Source organism: Dama dama, chromosome 5, assembly GCF_033118175.1.
Source record: "Dama dama isolate Ldn47 chromosome 5, ASM3311817v1, whole genome shotgun sequence".
NCBI lineage: Eukaryota > Metazoa > Chordata > Mammalia > Artiodactyla > Cervidae > Dama > Dama dama.
The window spans coordinates 115,103,814-115,130,082 of NC_083685.1; the positions used below are offsets into that span (position 1 = coordinate 115,103,814).

At 44.9% G+C, this 26,269-nt stretch overlaps 1 protein-coding gene across 1 annotated transcript; it reads left to right on the forward strand.

Moving 5' to 3' along the window:
• Positions 1–949: 949 nt before the first annotated feature.
• LOC133057598 (ADP-ribosylation factor 2) lies at positions 950–19,768 on the forward strand. The gene is made up of 5 exons (XM_061144284.1): positions 950–1,057; positions 4,179–4,345; positions 7,821–7,931; positions 15,558–15,682; positions 18,027–19,768. Exons 2-5 carry the CDS (start codon positions 4,198–4,200, stop codon positions 18,186–18,188), a joined length of 546 nt encoding a protein of 181 aa, XP_061000267.1. The 5' UTR covers positions 950–1,057; positions 4,179–4,197; the 3' UTR covers positions 18,189–19,768.
• Positions 19,769–26,269: the final 6,501 nt, after the last annotated feature.

Below are 26,269 nucleotides of genomic sequence, written 5' to 3' on the forward strand. Positions count from 1 at the left end.
AGAATTCCATGGACAGAGGAGCCTAGCGGGTTTTCCATAGGGTCGCAAAGAGTCAGACACGACTGAACCGACTTAGCACACACGCACATACTTTATGACCAGTAAAGTATTAGGTTAAAAAGATTAAGATGTTATACAGACCCTTAAAACTCTGCCCAGCTCCTTCATAAAACAGAAATAATAGTAGACTCCAACTAACGCTGGGGCGTTTTGGTCACACATATCAAGTCCTTGACATATTTCCTGACACATTTCACGTGTTCAGTAGACGTTAGTTTTCCAGATTATGTACCATCAGGTACAACTATTTACGGGCATTAGTGAAACAAGATGGCATTGGGGTCTGAGTTACCAACTGCATTTCTCAGGAAGTGAGGACTCTGGTTCTGTGGGTTTGAAGGAAGGTGCAGGTGGCTAGTATTTTCCCCAACTGTTGAAAATCTGTTCAAAATCAAGGCGACTGTTTAGCTTCAGACTGAACAGGAAATCTTCCTTATGCCTAATTTCGCTGCCGATGACTGGACTTTTCCCACACAGAAGGCCGCCTCAAACTAGTTTCTACTTTTAGCTCAACCCGGGCAAATTTCCTTAAATATCTCTGTGAGCGTCGCCCCGCCCACATGCCCCCACCCAGTTGGTCCGAAGGCTCCCGGGGTTAATTCAATCCGTGGAATTTTTTCGAGCTGATTGGCGGAGCAAATCGGAAATCTTTTTATTGTTTTGATTGGTCGCGCGCAGCCTTGGGGCGGGGCACATGGGCGTGCCTCGCCGGGACGCGGTGAGCTGTCATTGGAAGATGAAACCGGCATTTTCAGAGCTTCGTGCCGTCGCCTAGGTCGCAAGGGCAGGCCTCCTCCCTCCCAGGCTATTATTGTCCTTTACATTGGCCAGACTTGTTGTCATTCATGGAACCTGGAACTCATTGGTACAAAAGCTCCAAGAAGCGGTGGGTGATTGGTTGGCTACTGTTCCCGCCCCGATCCTGTCGCCATTTTACAGAGGGGATCAGAAACCCTAAAGGGAGTGGTATCGGTACCCGTGGCCGGTTGGGCGATTGGTGAGTCGTGGGCTGGGAAGAAGGGACTGTGGCACTCGAAGGCTGGGTGGGTTCTCGCAGCTTCAGAGGTAGGGAGGCTGGATAGCAGCGGGTGGCCTGCAGAAACGGGTTGGTCTCCCTGTCTCTTCTCCGCCCTCTGTAGGGCAGGGGCTGCGGGACTCGAGGTTTGGCTATTCCGCTGCGGGGTTGCGGGCGGGGGGACTCCGCTTTCTCGAGGACCCGCAGGTCGAGAGGAAGCGGCCTGGCAGCTGGGCAGAAAGGACACTCGGACGCGTTCCCCGGGGGGACCCAGCGCGCGTGCCCGCCGGCTGCGCACGCCCACTTGGCCACCCGATTTGGTTCGTGTCCTGGAGATCTCCCCGCAGTTCTCCCTGATGGACAGTTGGTGCCTATGTTAGAGGAAGGCGAGCGTGCCAGAGAGGCGCCGGGGTCGGCGGCGTCTTCCAGAGGGTCTCTAGCCCTTCAGCGGGCTTTGGGCGTCTGAAGCTAGGATGTGTACTGTGCTGTTGGGAGAAGGAATCGAGTGTTTGCTTCATAGGACGTCTTAAATGTACCTCCCCTTCCGTAAAATGTTCCTCACGGTTTTTCCCATCCGTGAGATTTGTCTTTTTCTCTAAAACAAAGACAGGGAATCTTTAATTTTGTCGCCCACAGGATTTTGAGTGCTGCAATGCATTGGACTTCTGTATGCTTTCTGTATGGCCTCCTATGAATAATTAAAGTATTTATCATCATTCTTTGGTTGTAGCAGTATACCTGTATCTAATTTTTGTTCAGGTTAAATGCTCTGCTCCTTTTCTCAGGTCTTAGGATTAAATGTGTGCTTGGACATCATCCATGAAGTTTAGCAACTGTAGGACACGGCTGAATTTCAGAGGTGGGGCCTCTGGAATTTAGTGACCTCACCTCTGAGGTCCCTAGGATCCTGATGAATGGGAGATGGACTGTCCTTGTTCCCTCTCACCTCTGCTCTGCCAAGGAGTAAAATTTTCCCATAATTAGCAGTTTAAAGGGAAACAAGGATTTTTTATTTTTCTTTGAAGAATCTTTGTAGACTTCAGGAACAAGGTTAGAGTTGTAGTCGGTACTACTTTTCATTGGCGGATAATTGCTTTACAGTATTGGACAGTACTACCTTTAAGTCTGTAATTAGAATGTCAAGCCCACACTTCAAATAGGCTGATCTGTTGAAATTAAAGATGTAAATTTCTGTAAAGCTAATCTGAACAACAAATTTGTTTTGACCGTTGCCTTCCTTTATGGAGTCTTCCATGTATTCTACTGAAAAATAAAATATTGAACATTTGTGCAGTTATATGTCAATATGTTGTGTTCAGTAGCTAAGTCATGTCTTGATTTCTTTTTGAACCCATTGACTGCAGCACGCTAGGCTTCCCTGTCCTTCAGTATCTCCCAGGGTTTGCTCAAACTCATGTCCATTGAGGCGGTGATGCCATCCAACCATCTCATCCTCTGTTGCCCCCTTCTCCTCCTGCCCTCAATCTTTCCTAGCATCAAGGTCTTTTCCAGCGAGTCAGCTCTTCACATCAGGTGGCCAAAGTATTGGAGCTTCAACTTCAGCATCACTCCTTCCTCTGAATAATCAGGGTTGATTATTGTGGTTATCTTTGGAGGAGTGATAGTTGATAAGGTGCACAAGGAGATCTGGGTCGATGATAATCATCTTATTTTGATTTGGTTCATGACATTTCACTGAACTGTATGTTATCATGTATGTTTATATCTATGTAAATTATGTTTCAAAAGCTAATAATTAACAGTAAGGTGATCCTGTTGGTGGGAATATAAATTGCTACAGCCACTATGAAGAACAGTACAGAGGTTCCTTAAAAAACTAAAAACAAAGCTACCACGTGATCTAGCAGTCCTACTGCTGGGCATATACCCTGAGAAAACCATAATTGAAAAAGACACATGTTCCCCCCATGTTCATTGCAGCCCTGTTTAAAATAGCTAGGACATGGAAGCAACCTAAATGTCCATTGACAGATGAATAGATAACAAAGCTGTGGTACATGTATACAATGGAATATTACTTAGCCATAAAAATGAACAAAATTGGGTCCTTTGTAGTGATATGGATGGACCTAGAGTGTTATATGAAGTGATGTAAGTCAGAAAGAGCAAAAAAACAAATATTGTAAATTAATGCATATGTGTAGAATCTAGAGAAATGGTGCAGATGAATCTATTTGCAGGGCAGGAATAGAGACCAGATTTAGAGAACGGTGCAGGCGGGGAAGGGGGGGCGTGGAGCCAATTAGGAGGTTGGAATGACATGTACACTGCCATGTATAAAATAAATGGCTAGTGGGAAGTTGCTGTAAGCCCAGGGAGCTTAGCTTGGTGCTGTGTGATGAGGTAGAAGGATGGGATGGGGGATGGAGGGAGGCCTTAGAGGAGGGAATACATGTGTACATATATACTGTTGTTGTAGAGCAGGAACTAATGCAACATTGTAAAGCAACTAAACTCCAATTAAAAAAAAAAGAAAATGTAATTAAAAACAAAAGTGAGGTGATGGTCAACACTGGGTGCTATGGTCTCTCCCCCAGTCTTTACCTGGCTAATTTCTTTGTTAGCCATGCAGTTTCCCAGTGCTGTTATTTCCTCACCTCTGAAATTTTTTAGGTTCTCTTTTGGGTCTTGATACTGTCTACTGGCCACAGGCAACTATTAAATTTCTAAGAGGTGTTGATATCGAACCTGCCTTAAGGAGTTTGCTTCGCAGTGTGTAGAATAGACTGGTTCTCGGCTTCAGAAGTTCTCATTTCAGAAGTATCAGTTGTATCTGTGGTGGCATTGCTTCCATACTTAGGGTGACGAAAGCCTGCCACCATTGAGACTGGGCTTCCCATACCCCACTTGGATGCTGCAGTGGAAAAGAGAATTTTTTGGCAAGGCATCAAAAGGCTTAGTTGAGTTTCTTCTATGAAAACAAGATACTCAGCTCCTTCCTAGCCAAACTATACTTGAAATTGTTCAAGTTTTGCCAGGAGCCGCCTCCAGTGGAGGCTTGTATTTCATGTGTATGTCTTGTATTTATGTGTCCATATCTCTGCAAAGAACCATTACTTGACTTGCTTTTCTTTTCCTTCAGGTCACAGAATTCAGTAACAATGGGGAACGTTTTTGAAAAATTGTTTAAAAGTCTCTTTGGGAAAAAGGAAATGCGGATTCTTATGGTGGGTTTGGATGCCGCTGGAAAGACCACCATCTTGTACAAACTGAAGCTGGGAGAGATCGTGACTACCATCCCTACAATAGGTATGTTAACGGCCTGTGACAGGACCAGTGTACACTGTAGTGTGTTGTGCTTTTACAAGCGTCTCATGTTGCTGAATTTTTACTTTGGAGAATCTTGTCCGCCTCATAAACGTCTTGAGGCCAGAACCAGGTAATATAGTTATGTAATTGCTTCCTGGTATCTCTGGCACATTGCTAGGTTTATAGGAGAGTCATAAAAACACATTTAGGTGGAACAAACTTAACCCTATCGACTTAACCAAAAAAGAAGGAAAAGATAATGATGATTAAAATCAATCTTTCTTCCAGGGGCCTTTCCAGGTGTAAGCATCTCTTCATGCCAAGTATGTTCCTGGTGTTTAAAGATGTAGTGTGGAAAAAGGAGAAGGACATAGCATGTTTTTTTTTTTCCTTCACTTTGGCTCACACCAGCTACTTCAGATGGTGGTCCACTGATGAATCTGATTTGTTCCATTGCTGGAGGACAATCTGACGGTGTAGTTATTCTTGCAAACCACCTCTGGGTTTTGTCGGCCATTTACAGCTTTTGCAAAGGCAGTTTTGGCAGAACTTAGTCTATGCCTCCTGAGCTGCCACTAAATCCAAACTCCAGGGTGAGAATGGGCTCCCCAGGGGGGGCATGTGAATGTCAGTAGTGTTCTGAAAGTTGGATTAGGCACAGGAACCAACTGAGCAACTTCCAGCATAGGCAGTCTCTTCAGAGATTGCAACATTTAAATGAGGAGGAAACCAGACAGAGAAAATGCTCATATCCATAGCTTTAAAAAATGTTATTAGTCCAAAAAGAAAACAGGATAATTACTTGTTTTTCTCCTTTCATGAAAATAATTCATCCTTCCATAATGTCATACATACAGAAAAAATATAAACAAGTGTTAAAAGAAAAAACAACCTGTGATTTTGGTGAATATCTTTTTTTAAATGTATTTTTGGATGCACTGGGTCTTCATTGATGAGCACATTCTAGTTGCAACAAGCAGGGGCTACTCTCTGGTTGTGATGCTCAGACTTATTGCAGCGGCTTCTCTTGCTGCGTAGCACGGGCTTCATAGTTGTGGCACATGGGCTTAGTTGCTCCAAGGCATGTCAGATCGTCCCAGACCAAGGAACAAACCCATGACCCTTGCATTGGCAGGTGGATTCTTAACCTCTAGACCACTGAAAGGTTGCTACTGCAAGCTGTGTGTTATGCCAGGATTCGTGACCTCCAGAGGAGAGGATTTCAATCTGGGATCAGAGACAAGGCTTGACTACTTGGAGCCTTTTGTGTAGCAAAGTTTTATTAAGGTATAACAGAGATAGGGAAAGCTTCTGACATAGACATCAGAAGGGGACAGAAAGAGTGCCCCCTTGTTAGTTTTGAGCAAGGCGTTTTATGTCTGTTGGCGAGCTTCTAATCAGATAAGAGACACCTCAAGGCTGAGGGAGTTTCCCCAGGCCCCTGTCCCACAATATGCATTTTTGAGATAGAATGGCAAAAGATATGTCATCCCCAATCATAAAACAATTGACACGAATACTGGTTTGTTGAGCCATTATCAGCCCAAGGTTTGAGAAAAGAAAAAAACGGTTAATCTTAGGCAAAACCAGTTTCATCAACAGAGAAGGGAAAAAAATGTCTGCCACTTGGAGTTTGTTTCCTCCTGCCGCATGGGGACCTCTGGCCTCTCTACCTGTTACCCTCTCACCACCGGAGAAGTCCTGGTGAATATCTCTGTGAGGTCATATGCGTGCTGTTTTCCAACTTACTCTGCGTTAGACAGCATCGCTGGTTCTCGTCTATGTCATTTCCTCTCTGTGGAACGCTTTCCTACCTTCTTCCTTACCACCCACAACCCCCCCACCCCCACCCCACCTCTTATGTAGCTAAATGCCAGCTTATTCTTTGAATCTCAGTTTAAGCATCATTTCTCAGGGCTTCCTTTTCTGATCCCTTGGATGGTTTTTCCCCTGTTGTAAGTTTCTATAGCAACCTGAACTTCTGAGTAACTCTGAGCACATTTGTCATTGCTCACTCACTGCCTCTCTTCCAAAAGTGTAAATAAGAGCAGGAATCGTGTCTGCCTTGCTCACCACTGTTCTCAAGTGCCTAGCAGAATGCCTGGCACGTAGTGGATGTCCAGTAAATATTGGGTGAATGGGTTGAATACCCGTCTTGTGGTAGATCATTGAACTAATGGCCCCCAATGAATCATGCCCCTCAGTAGCCACACCCCTGCACATTCCCCATCCACAGTGATACTGGGCATGGCCATCTGACATGCTTTGGCCAAGGGCACATCAGCAGATGTGATTCACACAGAGATTGGATAAGTGCTTGTGCCTTGGGGTTCGCCCTTTTGGAGCACTACCACCACCACATGAGGGAGCTTAGTTCTCCTTGAAAATAAAAAGATCACCTGGAGAAGAGAAGTCCAGCCTACCCCCAAAGGACTCAACAGCTGAATGCCTCTGCAAGAGGAAGCCCAGGCAACCTACTGAATTGGGGAGGGGGGAGAATCATTGTTCTAAGCCATGTTCTAAATAATGTTCTAAATAAATCATTGTTCTAAATAACAACCAATACAGATCAACATCAGTTTTAGTAACTAGATAGTATGTGGCTCTATGTTTAACAAATTTCCATTGATGGATGATTAGGTTATGTGCAACAGTTCTCTGTAAATGATGCTGATCATTCAAAGACCAGTCAAACGTGGCTGAGCTTACTAAGGAAATTGAGAAGGTACAGCCAGAGAAACGTAAGGAAAATGGGAAGCCAGGGAACAGTTTCAAGGAGGGAAGGAACAGTAGTGTCAGATATAAAATCAAATTATGTAAGAACTGGAGAGCTGTTGATGGATTTCTCAACCTTGCCGACCTCGGTTGAAACCACGAAGCATGGTGAAGCAGAACTAAGGTGTATTGGGTGAGAGGTGACAAAGTTTGACTTTAAAAGGGAGAACGGGGTATTTGCAGGTGAAGATGTGGAATCAAGGAAGGGTTTCTTTGGAGGATGTAAAAGACCTAAGCCTGCTGAGGAGAATAGGTTGGAGATTTCGATTGGGGCAGAAAAGAGCAATAGTAGAAGGTTCCATACAGCATGGGTGGACCAGATCCAGTGCATGGGTGGATGGAATCAGCATTAGCTGCTTCCTTGTTCCAAGGGGGAGGGAGAGAAGTGTGGATGAAGAGGTAGGTGGGTTTCTGTGGTGTGTGGTGGGAGGCAGAAAGCAGTCCTGTCAATGGCTTCTGTTTTCTCTGAAGTCTGCTGGAAGAGCTGCTGGGAGAGGGAGAGGCGGTGTCAGGTGGGAGACACCTGTCATAATGCAGAGAGCAAGCTGACTTAACACGGTCTGTTGTGTAAGCTATAAATCTTTGACTGGCAAGCTGCTTCATAAACGAAAAATACTGTCCAAATGTTAGCTGAAGTTATTTTGAATTGTTGAGCCAGCAAAAGTCTGCATTAAACACTTTCCCCATCTTCCCCGTGTAGGTTTCAACGTGGAGACGGTAGAATATAAAAACATCAGCTTCACAGTCTGGGATGTCGGCGGCCAGGACAAAATCAGACCTCTGTGGCGACATTATTTCCAGAACACGCAAGGTAGAGATGATCCAGTTTCTCGCCTTGCAAGCATTTCTGTTAAACGCATCTAAAGATGGGTACTTGAAGCAGAACCTGTGGCACTCTGCTCTATGTGGACTGTCAGTCATTCCTTCTCTTTCAATGACCCACCTAAATTTACTGGGGAGGTTTTTTTTTTGAGAAGTGGTCCCTGCCTTCTTTGAAAAAATACTTGGCCTTTAATGCTTTACACAGGCATCTCCTCTTAATCCAGAACAGTTATAAAATGGTTGCCCTGATGAGTTCCATCTTTTGGTTAATTGAAAGTGCCTTAGATGAAGTACCAATTTTTAAAGAATTTGAATTCTGAAAACTCCTTTAAGCCGGTTGAGAATATCTGAGAAATCATTCCTAAGGAGAGAAAGAGATAGACAGCGATGGTTGGAAGCCCCAAACCCAGCATCCTGTGTGGCCATAGTCCCTCCCAGCTTCCCTGTTACCCTACCAGTACATGAACAGGCACGAACATCCTAGATCATTGCCTTGTTTCCTTATTACTGGATTTTTAAACATTGGAGTTTTAATGTGCCCCACTCCCACGTCGGTCTCCCTGAGTTTTTCCATTGATTATATTTTGGATAACCTTATAGATACTGCCTATCCGGGATCCATAAGCTGTTCAGATAGTTTTTACACCCTGATTCTCAAACCATCTGGCATCCACATACTCATTTCAGAATTTACTTGGAGTCTTTTCATTTTGAAAATTCTACTACTGATGGTGGGTGTTTTCAGTGCATATGTTTCATAGTAATGACGCATATTTGTTGGTCTTTTCAGTCCAAATACCCAGGTGGACTGCCCCTTTGTATTGTATATCATTATTTTAGTGATGACCTTTAACACTTAACTCTCTTTGTAGTTATTGCCTTAACCTATAGATTTAGAATGTCTTTCCTCAGAATAGTGCATTTATCTTTTCTTTTTTCACTTTTGTTGGTGGAAAGTTGAAAACAAAAAGAAGATACATAACACATCCCCATGTACCCATTACCTAGCTTCAAAAGTTATCGGCATTTTGCCCAGAGTACGTTATAGCAAATGATGCCTCTTACTCATCGTCCTTCACTGTTTATTTTAAACTGATAAAACTTTTTGATTTCAATATTTATTTGGCTGAGCCAGGTCTTCCTACGGCCCACAGGATCTTCAGTTGCAGCATGCAAACTCTTTTAATTGCGGCACATGGGATCTAGTTCCATGACCAGGGATCAAAGCCAGTCCCCCTGAATTGGGAGCATGGAATCTTAGCTACTGGCCCACCATAGAAGTCCCTAAAGCTTTTTTTAAAAATCTCCGTGCATTATCCCACTTCCAAAATTAATATCCTTTCTTCACTTATCTGGTTCGCAGCCCTTGGGGGATTCGCTGGTGGCTCAGATGCTAGAGTCAGGTCTGCCTGCAGTGCAGGAGACTGGGATTCAATCCCTGGGTTGGGAAGATTCCTCTGGAGAAGGAAATGACAACCCACTCCAGTATTCTTGCCTGGAAATCCCCATGGGTGGAGGAGCCTGGCACGCTATAGTCCATGGGGTCACAAAGGGACACGCCTGAGCGACTTCACTTTTACCCAGTCCTTGTTCAGATTTCTCCAGTTCCACATTTGACTTGTTTGCCTCGGGAATCAAAGTTTACACATTGCATTTCATTGTCACATCTCTTTAGTCTCTTATTCTACAACAGTTTATCTTTCCACTGTTTTCTGTCTTTCCATCTGCGTTTATTAGCTGAAATCCTTCTAAATAAAGAATTCTTTCATCAAATATTTGGTTTCTCTGAAATATAGTTTATATAAGAAGGGCAGGAAAAAGATATAATTCTTTCACTTTATTGATTTTCGTAGAAACAGTTTGATGACCCTAGCAGCCTTCCATGATGTTAGTGTTAGTCACTCAGCCGTGTCCAACTCTTTATGACTACATGGTCTGTAGCCTGCCAAGCTCCTCTGTGCATAGAATTCTCCGGGCATGGAATTCTTCCCTGATGACTCTTAGATTTTTATGTCTCACACTTCAATCTGTTGCAGACAGTATACGTTTTGACACTTAGTTGTTGTTGTTGAATCACTGACTTGTGTCCAACTCTTTTGAGACCGCATGGACTGTTGTAGCCTACCAGGCTCCTTTGTCTGTGAGGTTTCCCAGGCAAGAATACTGAAGCAAGTTGCCTCTCTCTGGGGCATCTTCCCGACCTAGGGATTGAACCCATGTATCCTACATTGGCAGGCAGATTCTTTGCCACTGAGCCACCTGGGAAGCCCACTCAGTGTACTGATTCAAATGTTAATCTCATCCAGAAACACACTCACAGACACACCCAGAATGCCATTTGACCAAATATCTGGGCATCCTGTGGCCCAATCCAGTCGACACATAAAATTAACTACCCAGAGTCCAAAATACTAGAGGTTTCATGTCCTCATTCTCTGAAGGGTTCCCTTCTCCCACCCTGTTAAGAGTTGTCGCACTCAGTCACCAAGTAGAAATGCCTTTTTATTTTCAATCTTCTATTTACAGCAAGCCTAATTTTATTGAGTTTCAATAACTATTGCTTTCATGGTAGGGAACTGGCTATATTCGAGGACCTTTGGGTAGGCGGTTTGGACTCTTCATGAAATAAGCAAATGGGGCCTCTTTGAAGAATGGATTTTCTGTTTGGTGGGTCCAAACATTGCAGCCACTAGTAATCTTAAATGTTGCCCTTATTTTTCCTGCACCTTTGCAATAGACAGGCTGTCTTTTTTATATTAAATTTTCTTCTTCATCAGTATGTTGAGCAGAACAGACTTAATGATAACTTAGCTCTCAATTAAGATAGTTAACTAGGTATAGATTGGAATGTGAACTATTTATGGGATTTCTTAGTTGATTTATCATATGTGTGCTCAGTCGTGTCCAACTCTGTGACCCCATGGACTGTAGCCCACCAGGTTTCTCTGTCCATGGACTTCCCCAGGCAGGAATACTGGAGTGGGTTGCCATTTTCTGCTCCAGGGGATCTTCCCGACACAGGGATTGAACCTGTGTCACTTCTGTCTCCTGCATTGGCAGGTGGATTTTCTTAGAGAAGGCATAAAGTAGTTCATTAGATAGGCCATTAGTTGGGATGTGAGAAGATTTTTCTCCTTGATTTAGGTTCAGTTATTTTAATTTGTTAAATAGCAATGTATTTATACAGTTTAAAATTTAAAGAAGTGAAAGTGTACATCGCAGAGTCACCACCTCATTCCTGCCCCCAAACCACCTGGTTCCTCTTCCCATTTTTATTTCTTGTTTATCTGTCCAAAGATATTTTATGTGTATTCAGGCAGCTGTGGATACATATTTCTACCCACTTCTAAAAACAAATCACAGCACACTATTCATTGGTAATTTTACCTTTTTTTTAGGTTTTCTTACTTCAGAAGTGTAGTCAGTCTGGTGCTGGGTTCTTTTGTTTCTCACACAAGGATCTAAATAAAAAGAGTATAAAATGGGACCTAATATTTATAAACCTTTATTTTTTATTAGGAATGGCCAAGGGATCATATGTGAGCTTCTACCCTGTCAGTTTCTTAGGAGACTAAGGGTCTCCTAAGAATTCAGGAAAACCGCCTTTGCTCAGCTGTGATCAGAGTCCAGAGACTTACTGGCAGCCTATCAAGTCTTTGGGGGGAGTTTTGAACATTCTGCATTTTTGGGGGTCTGATGTGATGTAACAGACATGACTTTGACTCTCATGTAAGCCCGAGACAGTCAAGCTGTGGGCGCTCCCATCTGCTGGAGTGGGCTGTTCCGGGCAGCTGGTCAGGCAGCTGTTGGGTGGGCCTGGGAAGCAGGGGGGTGTCGGGGGTGGGGGAAGGGGTATGTGGTAAGGGCCGAGGGCCAGCACAAGTTTTCCCTCCATGACGCAGTGGTGAGGTCTCAATATGAGAAGGAGCCTGGAGGTCATCTCATCCCACCACCCTTTTCCCACCAGCAGAGTCCCTTCCGTGGGCTCCTGCAAGTGGCCACTGAAGCTGCTCACAATCTCCAGCGAGGGGCAGGCCTCTTGAGGCAGCCCACGGCACCTGCAGTTCTGTTGACTTTTTTTTTTTTAATTTTTTAAAATTTATTTACCTATTTGGCTGCATCAGGTCTTAGTTGCAGCTTACGGGATCTTCATTACATCACATGTTCTCTCTAACCATGGTGTGAGGGCTTCGTTGCTCCGTGGCATGTGGGATCTTAGTTCCTCAACCAGGGATTGAACCTGAGTCCCCTGCATTGCAAGGCAGATTCTTCACCACTAGACCACTAGGGAAGTCCCCTGTTGACTCGTTAGCACCTCAACTTCTGGAGTTGTACCCACTGATCTACCATCTACTTCCAACAAGTTGAACCTCTGTATGTCATAGCTTTTAGACAGCCATCAGTCCCCTCAGTGAGTCTTTTCTCTAGGCAAAGTACTCCCAGTTATATAAATTGTTTTTCGTATGACATAGTATATAATTCCTTTGCCATCCTCGTCAGTCTTTGCCCTTCCAGTCTGTGTCTTAGAGTGTGGGGTCAGCACTGACCATGTAACACGCCCAGGATGTTCTGACTGATGCACTGTAGCTTAGGCTTTTTGTTGCCCATATTTTAGAGACTGAGCTGCTCTCTCTTCTGTTGATACAACCTAGGTTCACTATTATTAAATAGTTCTTCTGGCAGCCACTTCCTATTTTTGTCTGCCAGAGGGCTTATTGTCAGCTAACCACCCAGTTGTTACCGCCATTAATGTCACATGGACCACTGCGCAGAGCGTCTTCCCCATCCTGTACGTGGATTGTGTGCTCACTTCCTCCTGGGCACCGCCCCTGGAGACCCGGTGGCCCCAGCTCTTCGGCCAGCCAGTGAGGCATTGACCAAGTCTCTGCAGGCTTCAGCCACCCTTGCTCAGATACAATGTGGCGGTCCCATTCTTTGACCCATCTTGCTTCCTGGGATTTCTCTGCTGCTGTAGTGTGGGATGCTACAAAGATTTCTGACACCAATTGCCTGGGTTTGGGCCATACTTCACAGGTTAAGGGCAGAAGACGCCCTCACTGCAGACACCAGCTGCGAATTCAGGGCTCCCCAGACCACCCTCACTTTTTTTCAGCTGTTCACAAATTTGGCAGTTCCCAGTGTTCCCTCAGGTTCTTTTTTTGTTTGCTTGTTAACTGGCTGCACCGGGTCTTAGTTTGGGCAGACCAGGATCGAACCCAGGCCCCCTGCATTGGAAGCCAGGAGTCTTAACTCCCAGGGAAGTCCCCCTTCAGATTCGGTCTTCATTAAAACAACTCCCAGGACTCAGATCGCTGCACTTATGGCTCCAGTTTTATTATACAGCGGAAGGATGCAGATGAACCAGCCAGAGGAGGAGATGTATGTGGGAGGCACACACGGTAAGCAGGGCTTGTGTCGTCCTCTTCCCACGGGGTCAGAATGTGTTACCCTGTGGCCCAGAGAGGCGTTACATGCACAGAGCATTGCTAACCAGGGAAGGCTGTCTGAACTTGGATGTTCATAGATTTTTACTGGGTCTTTATCATGTAGGCATGATGTAGAAATGAAGTAACTAAACAGGAGCCTAACCTTTTCTCTCTTTATTCTTTTTTCTTTTAAAAATTTTTATTGGCATGTAGTTGCTTTACAACCTTGTATTAGTTTCTGCTATACAGCAAAATGTATCCATAAGTATCCATACACTATACACCCTCCCTTTTGGACTTCCCACTGAGCTGACCACAGTGCATTAAGTAGTTTCCTGTGCTATAGATTAGGTTCTCATTAGTTATCTGTTTTATACATAGTATCAGTGGTATATATGTGTCAGCCCTGATCTCCCAATTCCTCCCCCTTCTTCCCCCTTGGTATCCATACTTTTTTTTTTTTTTTTATCTGTCTGTCTGTTTCTGCCATGCAAATAGGATCATCTATACCATTTTTCTGCCAAAGCCTTTGACTGTGTCGATCACAATAAATTGTGGAAAAGTCTTAAAGAGATGGGAATACCAGACCATCTGACCTGTCTCTTGAGAAATCTATATGCAGGTCAGGAAGCAACAGTTAGAACTGGATATGGAACAATAGACTGGTTCCAAATAGGAAAAGGAGTACATCAAGGCTGTATACTGTCACCCTGCTTATTTAACTTATATGCAGAGTACATCATGAGAAACGCTGGGCTGGAAGAAGCACAAGCTGGAATCAAGATTGCAGGGAGAAATATCAATAACCTCAGATATGCAGACAACACCACTCTTATGGCAGAAAGTGAAGAGGAACTAAAAGGCCTCTTGATGAAAGTGAAAGAGGAGAGTGAAAAAGTTGGCTTAAAGCTCAGCATTCAGAAAACTAAGATCATGGCATCTGGTCCCATCACTTCATGGGAAATAGATGGGGAGACAGTGGAAACAGTGTCAGACTTTATTTTTTTGGGCTCCAAAATTACTGCAGATGGTGATTGCAGCCATGAAATTAAAAGACGCTTACTCCTTGGAAGGAAAGTTATGACCAACCTAGATAGCATATTAAAAAGCAGAGACATTACTTTGCCAACAAAGGTCCGTCTAGTCAAGGCTATGGTTTTTCCAGTGGTCATGTATGGATGTGAGAGTTGGATGGTGAAGAAAGCTGAGCGCCAAAGAATTGATGGTTTTGAACTGTGGTGTTGGAGAAGACTCTTTAGAGTCCCTTGGACTGCAAGGAGATCCAACCAGTCCATCCTAAAGGAGATCAGTCCTGGGTGTTCATTGCAAGGACTGATGTTGAAGCTGAAACTCCAATACTTTGGCCACCTCATGCGAAGAGTTGACTCATTGGAAAAGACCCTGATGCTGGGAAGGATTGGGGGCAGGAGAAGAAGAGGACAACAGGGGATGAGATGGCTGGTTGGTATCACCAACTTGATGGACATGGGTTTGGGTGGACTCCGGGAGCTGGTGATGGACAGGGAGGCCTGGTGTGCTGCGATTAATGGGGTTGCAAAGAGTCAGACACGACTGAGCGACTGAACTGACTGACTGATACCATTTTCTAGATTCCACATCTATGCCTTAATGCACAGTATTTGTTTTTCTCTTTCTCACTTACTTGATTCTAAATGACACCCTCTAGGTCCATCCATGTTTCTACAAATGAGCCAGTTTTATTCCTTTTTATGGCTGAGTAATATTCCACTGTATGTATGTATTGCATCTTCTTTATCCTTTCCTCAGTTAATGAGCATTTAGGTTGTTCTCATGTCCTGGCTGTTGTAAATAGTGCTGCAGTGAACATTGGGGTACATGTGTCTTTTTGAATTATGGTTTTCCCTGGGTTTATGCCCAGTGGTGGGATTGCTGGGCCATATTGTAGTTCTGTTTTTAGTTTTTTAAGGCATCTTCATGCTGTTTTCCATCTACTCTTCTTATTGTTGATCTGTTGAGGGGCCATGGTGCCTCTGAAAAAGGCTGGTTGGGTGTCCAGGAGGCTTCCCAACTTTGGAGATTCTATATACGCTTCCGTATTGATTGCTGTCAGTGAAACCACACACGTAAGTAGGCAGAGGCTGTCAGGACGTGTGAACAGCTACCGTCCCCAGGTTCAGATTACTAACACACTGCTGCTTTCCATTCAGGTCTGATTTTCGTGGTTGACAGTAATGACAGAGAGCGGGTCAATGAAGCCCGAGAAGAATTAACCAGAATGTTAGCCGAAGACGAGCTCAGAGATGCAGTCTTATTGGTGTTTGTAAATAAACAGGTACGTCACTAGCTGTCTGAATCCTGGAACTGAAAAGTATCACCAGCTGCTCGCTTTAAAAATAGAGGTATTTAATTAGCTGCCTGCGTCCCTCTCGCCAGTCCCTCCCATAACCTTTCTCTCCACCTAATTTTTAGCTTGGGTCTTTTATTCGTTCACTCGCTCAGCACACATCCACTGAGCATTCACTAAGATCCAGGCTTTGTTTGGGGTATTGGTGATAGAGCAGTGAACCAGACAGACAGAAATCCCTGAGTTCATGGAGTTTGCGTTCTAGTGGGTAGAGCATCAGTCAGTAACAGATACGTCCTATGTCTGGGGGGAGTCATGGGAGAAGGGGCAGGTGTGGAGGAGGATCAGAGGGCCTCTCTGATAAGAGGATGTCTGATCAGATGACATCTAGCTGCCGTGTAGCACAGGGAGCTCTGCTCAGCTCAGCAGTCCCTCTGCAGGGAGCTCTGCTCAGCGCCCTGTGATGACCTAGGACGGTGGGGTGGGGGTGGGAGGGAGAGAGGGCATGTATGTATACATACAGCTCATTCACATTGTTGTACAAGAGAAGCTAACACCACATTGTAAAGCAATTATACTCCATTTAAAAAATAAAGAGCTATAAGAATATGTTGTACAAACAAGGAATACAGCCTATATTTTATAATAAGTATAAATGGAGTATAACTTTTAAAATTGTGAATCATTAAATTGTATACCTGTAAGCTATATAATATTGTACATCAACTATATCTTAATAAAAAAAAGATGACCCCTGAAGGCCCTCAGGAAAGGAGCCAGACTGTTCTAGGAAGAACAGGGCAGCCAGTGCAGCTGGGATGGAGTGGTGTGGGGTGGGGGGGGCAGCAAAGGAGGAGATGAAATTGGATCATATGGGGCCAGTCCTTGAGGAAACTTGGCTTCCATGTAAATAACACAAAGCAGTAAAAGCGCGGGTAGGAGGAAGATGTGGAACCATCCAGTCTCAGGATGAGAAGCTGAAGTAAGGGTGGAGAAGAAGGTGGAATCCTGTGGAAGTTAGCGGCCTCAGATAAACAGTCACATCTTGATGTATTTCCCCCTACTTTCTCCTCCACGAATACATTCGTTACGTAATTGAGATCATACCATTTTGACAGTGTTGCATCCTGTTTCGTCATTTCAGATTTATCAGAGGCATGTTCTCTTGTCATCTAGCTCTTTGTAAGCACTGTTTTAAATGGTGGGGACATCATCGTTCACTTGGCCAGTACCCCACCGTTACATTGGATGTCAGTTTGAGGTTCGTTAGTGCACACGGACTTTGATAAAAGAAAATGTTCGTTCTTTTTAATTATAGAACCAGGACACGTTCAGGGTATAGATTCGTAGACAGTTCACAATATTGAGTGAAACATTCTAGCCCCACTTTTCAGGATAAAAACATTGTTAAATTCCTTACATCGCTCTCCAGAGCTTATTCTGCATTCTGTTTTGCAACCTGCTTCTTAGCGTATCTTTGATGTCCTTCCAAATCATTGTCTAGATCTACTTTGTTCTTTTTTTTTTTTTTTGGCCATGCTACATGGCATGTGGGATCTTATTTCCCCAACCAGGGATCAAAACCTGTAGCCCCTGCACTGGAAGCTCAGAGTCTTAACCATTGGACTGCCAGGAAAGTCCTCAGATCTCCCTTCTTTCATGCTAATTTATGCAAATTTGGTTTCCGCCTACTACATGCCAGACACAGTTCTAGGCACTAGGAATACCTCAGAGAACAAGATAGACAGAGATTCCTTCCATGGTAAAACTTGCATTCTAGTTATAGGGGGCAGATAATAAACATACTAAGTCAATTCATTTTGTAATGTAGTCAACTTGTGGTGAGGGCTATGATTAAAAACGATGAAGCAGGACAATTAGGAGGGGTCACGGGGTCACAAAGACCTTGCAGAGTGTCCTAAGAACCTGGGCTGTTACACTGAGAGAGACAGAGCTGTCGCAGGGTGTTAATAGAAGAAGGACTTGATCTGACTTCACTGACCGCCAGGTTGAGGATAAACTTTTCGAGGAGGAAGAGCAGAAGTGGGGAGACCAACTCAGAAGTAATTGCAGTAATCCAAGCGAGAAGCGGTCAGACTCTAAATACATTTTGCAGGTAGAGCCAATGGGCTTTCCCAGCATGGAGCTGTGAGAGTGGAGAGAAAGAGAGGGAAGGAAAAATGAAGGGTGATTTCAAGGTTGGAGGCCTGAGCCTCTAGGCAGCCAGAGATAAGACTGTGGGTTAAGGGCAGGTGTTGGTGAAGAGCCTGGTACGTACTCTATTACGTGGACAGAACATTGCTGAACTGACTTCTGAATATTCTCTTCCAAGGATCTTCCCAACGCTATGAACGCAGCGGAGATAACAGACAAGCTTGGCTTACATTCCCTCCGCCAGAGAAACTGGTACATTCAGGCTACTTGTGCCACGAGCGGAGACGGGCTTTACGAAGGCCTGGACTGGCTCTCCAACCAGCTCAAAAACCAGAAGTGACGGAGGGTGCCGCGCTCCCCGTGCGTTGTGGCAAAGTCAGCTGGCCTCTTGTGTGTGCGTGTGTGTGTGTGAGGAGCCGAGTGTGGGTGTGTGGCTGGGCGTGGGAGCAGCTTTCTTACATAGTGCCTTATACACGCTCTAAAGAAACCAGTCTTACATGTTAAGAACAACCAGTGTTACATTTTCTACACTACCTTCCATTTCAATAGCTTTGATGACCAGTTTTGCAGTCCATGGGAGCCGGACTGGTCTTTGCGATGGGAAAGTGGGGGGAGGGTGGGCTGTGGACTGCCGGCACTTGTGTGATCTTGGCCCAGGCCTGGGGTCTCTGGGGATCCTGTTAGACTCTAGCATCCTTTTGTTAAAAAAAAAAAAAAAGGAAGGCTCAAATTAAAAAGGCCCTTGCTTACCACAGATGTAAAGTTCAGATCTGAACTTAAGTTATTTTCTAGCCCAGAGATCCTGGTTTAATGTACTTTACTGAGAGAAATCAGTGATCTTATTCTATGAGAAGAAAAAAAGACAACCCATAACACTAGACCCCAAAACACTAGAAACTCATTGAATCCTTCCTTCCTTTGACTCTTATTTGCCAAATGGAGGCCCTTTGGGGTGGGCACCCAGTGCGTGGCAAGGCCCTTCACCGGGGCCACCCCGCCACGCACCAGGCTGGGTTAAGGAGGGGTGACACCTTCGTGTCCCTCATCACCCCTGGAGGCTGCTGCTCCCACTCCCCTGCTCTGCGCCGAATGTTCTCCGCCTGAAGCAGGAGCTTGGCTCCCCGGGTGGAAGCAGAACCATGTACAGTATGTTAGTCCAACTTGCGGTTTGGGTTAGCTGCTCTTCCCAGAACCACACACCCAGGAGTTCTGAGAGTTTGTGAGAGAATCAAGGGGTTAAATTTGGGCAACGAGATGCCCAGCAGCCAAGTTGGTTGGTGCTAAATTTTGCCATGAAGGATGTCTCGTCCAGGCCACTCTCCGTGGCACTGAGACTCCCTCTTCTGGTTGGCAATCATGACTTAACGTGGAAATGTGCTCTATGTTGTCCTCAAAATAGAGGTAACAACGGCCTGGAAACGAGCTGGGTTCGCTCCATAGTCTAGAGCTGTTTTTCATCCAGACAGCTGTTGGCCAAATGTGTACCTAAGCTCTTCCACTACTACCTTTTAAAATTGCTTTTTCCAAAAAAAACAAAAACAAAAAAAAACTTCGTTTTAGATTACAGAGGAGGAGAGTGTAAAATGAATTTTAACAAAAGTAAACCTTGTTGATAATCATGAAGTTGCTATGACTGGGAAGAAATTTCATGCTGTGATCAATGTGGATTGTAACATTTTTCCTTAAGACATTGACTTAAAGAATGTTCCTTGCAGTACTGGCAGCAAAGTCCAGATTTGATTTTTAAACCATGCAGTTAAGTCCTGAGAAATATTTAGATTGTGCGCCTCAAATTGGCAGGGAGTGTGTCTTACACTTTTGTATTTATGCTTTCTGTGTGTGCCCGGTACCGTGCTGGGCCTCATCAAACAGTTGTTGATTGGTTGGACAATAAAGACTTGCTTTGGAAGGAGGAGAGGACAGCCATGTGCTTCCGGGTGTCTTGAGCGTCTTTAAAATCCCTTCCCCTCTCCATCGCAGACTTGCTATTAAAAACTCCAGGGCACTTGTATAAAAGGCAAAAACATCCCAGGGTGCTGTCTGGGCCCTCCTGCCTTCAGTGGAGCTCCTCATTCATATCTTCGATGATACTTGCAACTACTGTGGTCTTTTCTCTGAATTTGGAGCTGATGATTTATGGTTAGTGGATCAGTGGGGGCACTTGAATGTAGTGCCTTTGAGCAAAGGCTTGGGTCCCTGAAAGCCATATTCACATCCCACCTGTGTCCTCACTAGTGCCTGGCTTCAGGCCTGTCATTCTTTGCCTCCGTATCCCTGAGCCTCAGTTTTCTTAACTGTTAAATGGGCATAATAATGCCTACCTCATTCTCAGACCTTTGTTTTCCTTGCCTGGTGTTTCCCTGAGGATACTTTGATATCTCAAGTGTGAACAGCAGTGCTGGCCACAAATTGATCAGCATTTTTTTTTTTTTTTTTGGTTGTGCCATGTGGCTTGTGGGATTTTAGTTCCCCAACCAGGAATTGAACCCAGGCCCATGGCAGTGAGAACACGAGAGTCCTAACCAACAGACAGCCAGGAAATGCCCTGATCAGCATTATTTATAGGAGCAGTGAAGTGGGATGGGATATATCTAATCTCTCCCACTATTCACCTTCTAATCCCATTGAATCCCCTGTCCTTTTCTAACTTGGGAAGTGCTAATAAGACCAGTTGGGATGCTTGTTTAAAAAAGCATGTTGCTGTGTCCCACACCTTTTGTTTTTAAATTTTCTGATTTTTAGCATATTCAGAGTTGTGCGACCACCACTACTAATTTTAGACTTTGTTCATCACCCCTCAAAGAAAACCTGGATCTATTCCCTAATCCTCCCTTTCCTATGGCCCCTGGCCACCATTTATCTACTTCCTGTTTCTATGGATTCACCTATTTCTGGGCAGGTGTGGGTCCTAGGTAGTTGCTTCCTGAAGCCATGGGGTGCTGTTGAATACAGCATCAATCCTGAGGCATCTGCCTGTAGACAGGTGAGGCAGAGCCCCAGGGAAGAGACTGCCTCACAGGTGACCCTGGAATTTATTACCTTGAGAGGGGAAGGGGTGCTTCTAACAATTATGCAGGGGCACAAGGCATGTTGGGGATGTATGGTTACCCTCTCAGAATGGAGAGAGGTTTGAATCTGGAATCAAAGTGGCTGCCCCCCTGCCCGGCCCCCAGGTTCCCCACCTGTAAGGAAGTTCCTAGGCTTACCTGGGGGACAGCTCTGTGTGAGTACCAAGAATACAGGGGTAAGCGGGGGATCTACGAGTCAATTCTATATATGTGATTTGATCTGTTTAAAACAATACCTTAACAGAGCTGAGAATATTCACATGTGAGTTGCTCAAGACAGGTGGCTTTTTACTCCTGTGGAGGTTGGTTTCAAGTGACATGAAGCATAATAAGTTGAGAAGACCTGAGTTCTTTATCCACAGGTATCTGGAGGCTGTCAAACAGTACACAGAAAATCTGACGTGCTCTGGAGACCCTTTTTTCCTTTGAAATTTTTGATAGTCTTCACTCTTTTTGGCAGCAGCTTTATTGAGATACATTTCCATGAATTCGCAGATTTTCTTCAGTCATATCCTCCCAGATTGTTGCAATCAATTTTATTCATTTATTTGGCTGTGTCAGGTCTTAGTCACAACACTTGGATCTTTGTTGCCAAGATGTAGGGTCTTATGTTGTGGGCCACAGGCTCACGGACTCAGTAGTTTCGATGCAAGGGCTTAGTTATTCCACAGCATGTGGGATCTTAGTTCCCCAACCAGGGATCGAACCCTCGTCTCCTGCATTGCCAGGCAGACTGTTAACCACTGGACCACTGGGGAAGTCCTATTTTATTTATTTGGCCATACCACACAGCACATGGGACCCCAGTTCCCTGACCAAGGATGGAACCCATGCCCCATACACTGGAAGCACAGTCTTAACCACTGGACCATCATGGAAGTCCTGCAATCAACTTTAGAACATTTTCATCAGTCTGTAAAGAAACCCTGCAGCCTGTAGAAGTCACTCGCCATTTTTTCATACCTCTCAACCCTAGGCCATTACTAACCACTGGTCTCCGTTCTATCTAGATTTAGGAGAACACTTTAAACTTTGCTTTTTCACCACCAGCTGGTCTTTGAGGTGTACCACACAAAGAACTTTTCTCCTATTTTGATTTTCATTGTTTTGATACACAGCATAGGAGGGTTTCCCTGGTAGCTCAGACTGTAAAAGAATCTGCCTGCAATACAGAGAGACCCAGGTTCAATCCCTGGGTCAGGAAGATCCCTTGGAGAAGGGAATGGCTACCCGCTCCAGTATTCTTGCTTGGAGAATTCCAAGGACAGAGGAGCCTGGTGGACTACAGTTCATGTGGTCACAGAGACGCCACTGAGCATGCATGCATGCAGCTTGCTACTGCACCCGTTGCCACTAGGTGGCGGTGCTGCTCCACCTGACTGACCCACAGCCCGGGATGGCGTGGGCCATGGGGGTTCCCAAGTGTGGGAGAATTCATGTTCTTGCCTGGACACCAAGAATGACCCAGAAAACTACAGCTAGGAATATGCCTGGAAGAGAAAGACAAAATGGGCACCCAGAGTACCCAGGACTTGTGAGTGCCAATAAAATAAAGGTGGCAGCAACAAGTTTTGATTGTGGAGAATTAATCTCTATTTACTGAGCATAGTGGGTACTGTCCTAGACACTGTGCACGCATCATCTCTAATTGTCACACCCAGCAAGTCATGTGTATTGTATCTGCTTTACAAAGCAGGAAACCAAGGTCCAAGGATACAAAGTGACTTGATGGTGGCCGCATGGTCATGATTCAAATGCAGGTCTGGGGCTCCTGGGTCCACACTACTGCCATAGGCTCTGGCCTCCAGAGGTCAGTAGAGAGGGAGGGAAGGCAGCAAAAGTGCCCAGTGGAGACATCTGGGGAGGGACACAGAGCAGCACTCGAAGAACTGTGTCAGCTGACACGCCCTGGGAATGAGGAGTGGATGGAGGGAGGAGCCAGGGCACTGAGATGCACTGAGGCCAGTGGAGGCCTGGACTGACCCTGGATGCTGATAATGAATGTTCCTGGGAAGTAAAAGAGATAATCACAGTGTTCTAAAATTGGATTGTGGCAATGGTTGCATAACTATAAATTTACTAAGAATCAGCAAATTGTTCACTTACAATGGGTGAATTGTGTGATGTGTGAATATTCAGTAAAGCTATGAAGTTTATAATCAGGAAACCAATAGCGACGAGGGTGCGGACTCAGTGGGTCTCAGCAGTGCTCTAGGCACTCTGAGAAGAGAGGGTGAGTAGCGTCTCAGTGTAGAAAGGCTGACCGATGGCTGTCCAGTGTCTGTTTGAATGCTTTGGGTGTCAGGGAGCTCAGTACCTCATAAAGCAGCCCATTCTAGCTTGGGATAACTCTCTCTAACCCCTTGAAAGTTGAAGTCTGTCTTTGTTTTTATCCTGTCATGCAGAATAAATCTCTCTGCTTTACTGTGTGCCATCTCTTTCACCACTCAAGGACAGTCATTGCATTCTCCCTAAGTCATTGTTATCCCACATAGAAATCCCCAAGGTTTTTCATAGACAAGATTTCCAATGTTCCTGTTCTCCTGGTCTTTCCCTGCCAGATTCGTTTTGATCTGTTCAGCACCCTTCCTAAAATGTGGGGACCAGTGGTGGGCCCAATATTCTGTAGATGGCAGCCCAATGTTATAGTTAACAGGTTGGATCCTAGAATTAAGGCCCTCTGGATTCACATCCTTGCTGCTACAGATCAGCTGTGTAAACATGCTTAAAGTACAAACTTTTCTGGGCCTCTGTATCTCTGTCTGAGTTATTGTCAGGGTTGTGCTGAGTCTCACCTTCGGAGGGGCTCTGCTGTCCAACCTCTTTAGGTGGGCTTGGCGATGGCTAGAGCACAAGAAAACAATCCGAAATAGCAAGCTGTCACAACTGCTAATCAGCCTAGAGCGTGCATGCTCAGTTGCTTCCGTCTTGTCCGACTCTTTGCAGCCCCAAAGACTGTAGCCCACCAGGCTCCTCTGCCCATAGGATTCTCCAAGCAAGAATACTGGAGTGGGTAGTCATTCCCTTCTCCAGGGGATCTTCCCGACCCAGGGATCGAACCCAGGTCTCCTGAGTCTTCTGCATCTCAGGTAGATTCTTTATTGTTGAGCTGCCAGGGAAGCCCAGTCAGCCTAGCAGATACACACAAACCCTCAGAGAAAGGGTCTCTGCCATCTCTGCCACAGGGCTTTCCTCCCATGGAGCTTTGGTCCCTGGCAGAGGGGGTGTGGTAATGGGAATGGGTTGGCAGCCAACATCAGCTTGATGGGTCTGACTCATGCCCAAGTCTCTTCTTCCTTTCTTCAACATTTTTATTTGAAAAATTTTAAACACACAGTTGAGAGCACTGTTTAGAAAATCTTCACCTGGGTGCCACAGTCGTTCACTTTGTTCCATTGGCTCTCTAGATCTTTCTATATATACTTCTTTTGTTGAGTCCTTTGAAAATGAAATGCAGACATCATGACCCTTTACCCCTAAGAATTTCAGCCCAGATCTCCTACATGTGAAGACCTTCTGAACATAAACACGAGATTATTATCACACCTGAGATAAGCTGGATTCATTTCCTGACATCATCTCATTGCTAGTTCATATTTAAGTGTCCCCAACTGGGACTTTTCTGGTGGTCCAGTGGTTAAGACAGGTGCTTCCAAAGCAAGGGCTATGGATTTGAACCCTGCTCAGGGATATCTATCAGTCGTCTTTTATAGCAGTATTTTTTTTTACCCCCAAATTTATCACTACATTTGTTCGTATTTCTTTAATCCGTATATACCTATTTTTTATGGCATTTTTTTTTCCTTCGTTCTTTTGGCCACATTGCGCAGCATACAGGATGTTAGTTCCCCTACCAGGGATTGAATCTGTGCCCCCTGCTGTGGAAGCACAGAGTCCTGACTCCTGGACCGCTAGGGAATTCCCCATGGCATTTTTTTCAAGAGAGTAGACTCTTAATCTCACTCTTTATTCATGGCACAAACCCCTCACCCAAACAACCCCCAGGGCAGGTCTCAGGATGTCTTGTGGCTCCACAATCTAGCTATTGTTTTTCCAGCCATTTTCATTTGCAATCCATTCTTTTGAGAAAGAGACACTGAGACAGCCTAGCTGGGTCTACATAATTCAGCCTTCGTAAGGTAGATGGCTTCATTTGGTTGAAATTTAACTTGATTCACTGCTCACCTCCCCCTTAAGGTCCCAGGAATGTAAACACCCTGCAGATTCTCCCACCAGTGCTGTTTGTCTCTTAAGATGTTGCCTTCAATTCACTGACTCCACACATTATATTTCCACTCAATCTTACACACAGACTTCTCCCTCTTCTGGTACAGTAGACATCCTTTTTGATCAAAACGACACAAGAAGCATCAAGAAAACATGGAAGCACAGCACAGTACTGGCATACAGTAAGCACTCAATAAGTATGAGCTATTGTTGATGGAGCATTGGGACCCTTCTCCCTCCATCCTCCTGTGTAGCTGAAGGTTGTCACTGTGCTTCGGCAGCCACTTCATGCTAATAAGGCACATTAGCTTCTGACATTGCCAATCTCTTTGTCAGATCTCTTCCATGAACTGTGGTGAAGCCATGTCCCTCTTCTACATTATCTGTGCAGCTACTTTTAGGAACGTGAATGTAAGGCGAGTGCAGAGAAAAAGAGAGCGAGCCAGGTAGTCAGGCAAGAAAAGGGAAATTTATTAGAGGGAAAAGAGAGGGTGACTGGCTCTTAAGGAGAACCAGCATCCTCCCTTTCCGACAGAGTCCTTCTTATACCCCACCAATGAAAAATTCTCTGAAGGGATGGTCACGTAGCCAGGGGTCTGGAATCTGGTGGTCTCGCAGCTTTGAGAAGATAGGCGCCAGTGAGATAACAGGATGCCATTTGGGCAATTTGGTCAGTCTCAAGGATCACTGTGATTTATTCTTTGCGAGGTCAGCATAATCTTATCAGTGAGACCCCATGTGGACCCTATTACTAATAACTGACTTTTGTCTCTTTTTATTTCATCTAAGCCTTGGCCCATCACTCTAACCTGTTGGCTTCATTTTGAATCTTGAATCTTGTCATTGAATGTATCAATTCTCCTGCCAAGTTTGGATTTCTGCAAATTTCACATCATGACTTGGAATCTCAATTGATTATAAGACCTATTGCATGAGACTAGGTTCCTGCTATCAGAAACCTCCTTCTGGCTTGACTTATTTGTACAACAAATATTTTCTGAGCTCCTATAATGTGCTCTGGAGAGGGCACCACTTGATTCTTTAGATGTGGATATTCAGCCACCTACACTTTGGCTAGTCACACTTTAAATCTAGCCCTTTTTCTTCACCTCACCCATCAGGAATC